The sequence below is a fragment of the Gavialis gangeticus genome, unplaced genomic scaffold, assembly GCF_001723915.1.
Source record: "Gavialis gangeticus isolate Ggan-Ray unplaced genomic scaffold, GavGan_comp1, whole genome shotgun sequence".
NCBI classification, from domain to species: domain Eukaryota; kingdom Metazoa; phylum Chordata; order Crocodylia; family Gavialidae; genus Gavialis; species Gavialis gangeticus.
In genome coordinates, this window is record NW_017729009.1 from 11,784,748 (window position 1) to 11,787,935 (window position 3,188).

The 3,188-nt window shown below is 51.9% G+C and overlaps 1 protein-coding gene across 1 annotated transcript in view; it reads left to right on the top strand.

Moving 5' to 3' along the window:
• The first annotated feature begins 3,010 nt into the window (after positions 1–3,010).
• The window catches only part of PRPF6 (pre-mRNA processing factor 6), a 30,651-nt gene continuing 30,473 nt past the window's right edge, over positions 3,011–3,188 (top strand). The window contains exon 1 of the mRNA XM_019510080.1: positions 3,011–3,161. Coding sequence (XP_019365625.1) covers positions 3,091–3,161 — 71 coding nt within the window. The 5' untranslated portion in view covers positions 3,011–3,090. The remainder of the gene's footprint in view (positions 3,162–3,188) is intronic.

The following is a 3,188-nucleotide window of genomic DNA, read 5'->3' on the forward strand; positions in this document are numbered from 1 at the left end:
TAGCCAACTGGATTGCCCAAAAGAGCAACTTTGGATGTCTTCTAGGAGACTGTATCTTTTGCTCTGCTGCCCCACAGCAGCAGGGGTTAACAAAGCCCTGAGCACAGAGCAAATACTAACTCCTAACAGTGACAGTGATGGCAGTGATTACAGCCTGGACCCGAGGAAGACCGAGCCTGCCGGGGTCCTGAAGAGACAGCGCTGTCTCATTAGGTGTGACACTGTCAACCCGATCGGCATTCAGGCAGCATCTCTGGCAGTGTCTCTTCTCCACACACCCTTGATCAGTGATTCACTTTCAAGGACCCCCTTCATCAATTATTCACTGTCCTTTTCATCAGGGGGTAACAGAGCCAACTTTGGGGTTGGAGGGGGTGGAAGCGGGGACGGACCATGGCAAGGCTTTGTTTGTAGGGGTTCAGGGCCTTTATCCTCGTCCCTTCCGATCACCTTTTTGCACTTTATCCCTTCCAGTTTCTCTCCCCCTTCCTTTACATTCAATGCACGGAGACAACAACAAACCCTTCAGCTCAATGCAAAATTGACTGTTCTACAATTTGGGGCTTGCTTGGAACGGGGGGAGGTCAGGTCACGCTTATTCTAGCATCTTCAAAGTCAGCTGTGATGTTTAGTTCCCCCCATTTCTCCTACCCCAGATATAACCATCACCAGAAAATTCTACACAGATAGCAGCACACCAGTTCCAAACCCTCTTCAAACAAGAATAGATTCCTAAAATTGCTCTCTGGCAGTACAATAGCAGTAATTTTCATGGCACTGAAGCATGCTTGCAATAAACGGTGTTTGCTGTTGATTAAATGCCGTCGCTCCGCTTCAGCATTTAATCAAGTACAAGCTCAGCTTATTGCTTTGCATACTCCACCACCATGGATATTATCCCTTAAATAAGCAATACAGCAAAATACAGCCACGTAGATTAAATTTAACTTCATACAGAGAGCTAAGATATGAAATTGATTTTCTCGTAAAGGCCTGATGAGAAAGTAGTGCACCTGAGGTGCAGAACTCGAGTGAGGAGTGTATCGAATTTTACTCAGGTTCTGAAGACTTTTTTTTTTCCCCTGTGAGTTTTGAATGAGTTCTGGGAAGTTGTAAGGCCTGCTGAGGCTGTGTCAGCTCTCAAGCTTTAAGGTGGACTCAGTCTGAATTCCACGCATGGACATGCAAAAATGAACCAATTTGAGTCTCTTTTTTTCCCCTGTCTTCAATTATGCACCTGAGAGGTGATTATTTAATAAGGGGCAAGTTAATGCGGTAAGTACTCCACCTGGTGGTATATACAAAACTGGAACCAAGCAGATCTCATGGGGGAAAACCTCTCTGCTTCTCAGGAGGTACCTAAAAATCTCTGCTAGTGGGTAATGGTCACTTTAGACCTACGTGGTGTCTTGTGGAGACCCATCCACCAGCAACTGGAACTCCAGTGACATTTCCTGTAGAGCTGATGTCCAGCTTGGCTCTGCTGCTGTCACTCAGGCGAGGATTGCTGAAGGAACGCATCATTTTTTAAAGAAGCTGGGCTAAGAGTCAAGCAAACCAGAGTGGATTTAGTGGCATGCACTGAACATGTAAAGTGCATGGGTGATGTGAGCACAGGTGTTACCCTGCTGCACCGTGATGCAGAAGCAAATGCCCTGTGATTACAAGTTGGTTGTAGACCACGTTTGTCTAAGGACGAAGGGCAGTTGTGCCCGAAAGCGTGCAAAGAGCCATTTCCCCAACTGTTTAGTTGGCCTATTAAAAAAAATGTCACATCTACTCAAAGAACCTTGTCTGCCTGTGATGATGATGAAGCTTTCCCCGCCGGCCTCTGAACAACCTGCCTCCCGAGCTCTGATCGAGTGAGACTCCTCAGTTGGGTTTCAAGGGGGTTTTCTCGAAGGAGGGTCAAACCCTCTGTGTAGCTGAACCCCCCTTCTTATGAGGTCCTCATGGACTTTGCAAACTCTGTGTTAACAAGGCCCTTCATCCCCATGAGAGATACCCCCTCAAAGCCGGTCGGCAAATGAGGCCGCATCTCCCAACAAGTAGCACAGATCCACGTACTGCAGCGCTCATGATGCTAAAAGCCTCCTGGGCTTTGTCTGTGCATGGGCTCCCAATGCTGCTTCCACCCCTGAGACCTGAAACAAGCCTGGGAGGGATTTCCCTATAGGTTTAATACAAGTGCCCTCAGTCCTAGGTAGAACTTCCCTGCAGTATGGCTCCATGGCCGTGCATGGCAGGCCTTGGGGATGAATGGTGCAACCCAGGCTGGGGGCCTATTTGACGGGCCAAAGGGAATCGTAGGACAATGAAATTATAAGTCTTAATAAGGGAGGTCACAACTGATTCCTTGTGACAAATAACCAACAGGGCCCAGAGGGAGGTCACAGGTTGCTATCAAGGGAGCCAGAAGGCGACACAAAGCAGAGCACCCCGGGCAGCACCCGCACGCGCCGAGGGCTGGAGGGACACCGTGCAGGCAGCATTACCAAACCTCATGATTTTTGGCGTGGTTTGTAAAAGTTTACGCGTCAGGAATGTGCAGCACGTCCATTTATATCGACAAGACTTACAGCAAAGAAAGAGCTGCGGTTTTCACAATCCTGGCGCATAAACTTTTACCGCAACTTTAAGCATGACGCTGAAAATCACGAAAGTTGGCAATGTTGCGGAGCCTGACCTCTGCGATGCAGGGCACGTGGCGTGCAATGCACGTGCACGTCACACGCGGTGCGTGCCCAAAGGAGGCTGGCAGGGGGGTCATGCCTGCAGCGGGGGGGGCGCACACACCCTTGCGCTAGCATGCACCCCCAAGCAGCCCAACCTGGGCCAGGCGCGCATGCGCACACCTTGCCCGCTGCCAACCCCCTCCAACATTCCATCCCCCCTCCCCTCCCCTCCGCCTGAGTCCCTCGGCCCGGAAGCCCGTGGGTGGGACTTCCGGCCGCGGTGCCTGCCTGGGTAGTACCGCCTCCGCTTCCCAAAATGGCCGCTGCGACCGTTTCCTCTTCCTCTTCCTCCTCAGGCGCGGGCGGCTCCAGTGCGGCCGCTCCCTCGGGCCTGGCCGCCGCCATCACGGGCACCATGAACAAGAAAAAGAAGCCGTTTCTGGGCATGCCCGCGCCGCTGGGCTACGTGCCGGGCCTGGGCCGCGGGTGAGCCCTCCCCCCGACCCCCCCCCC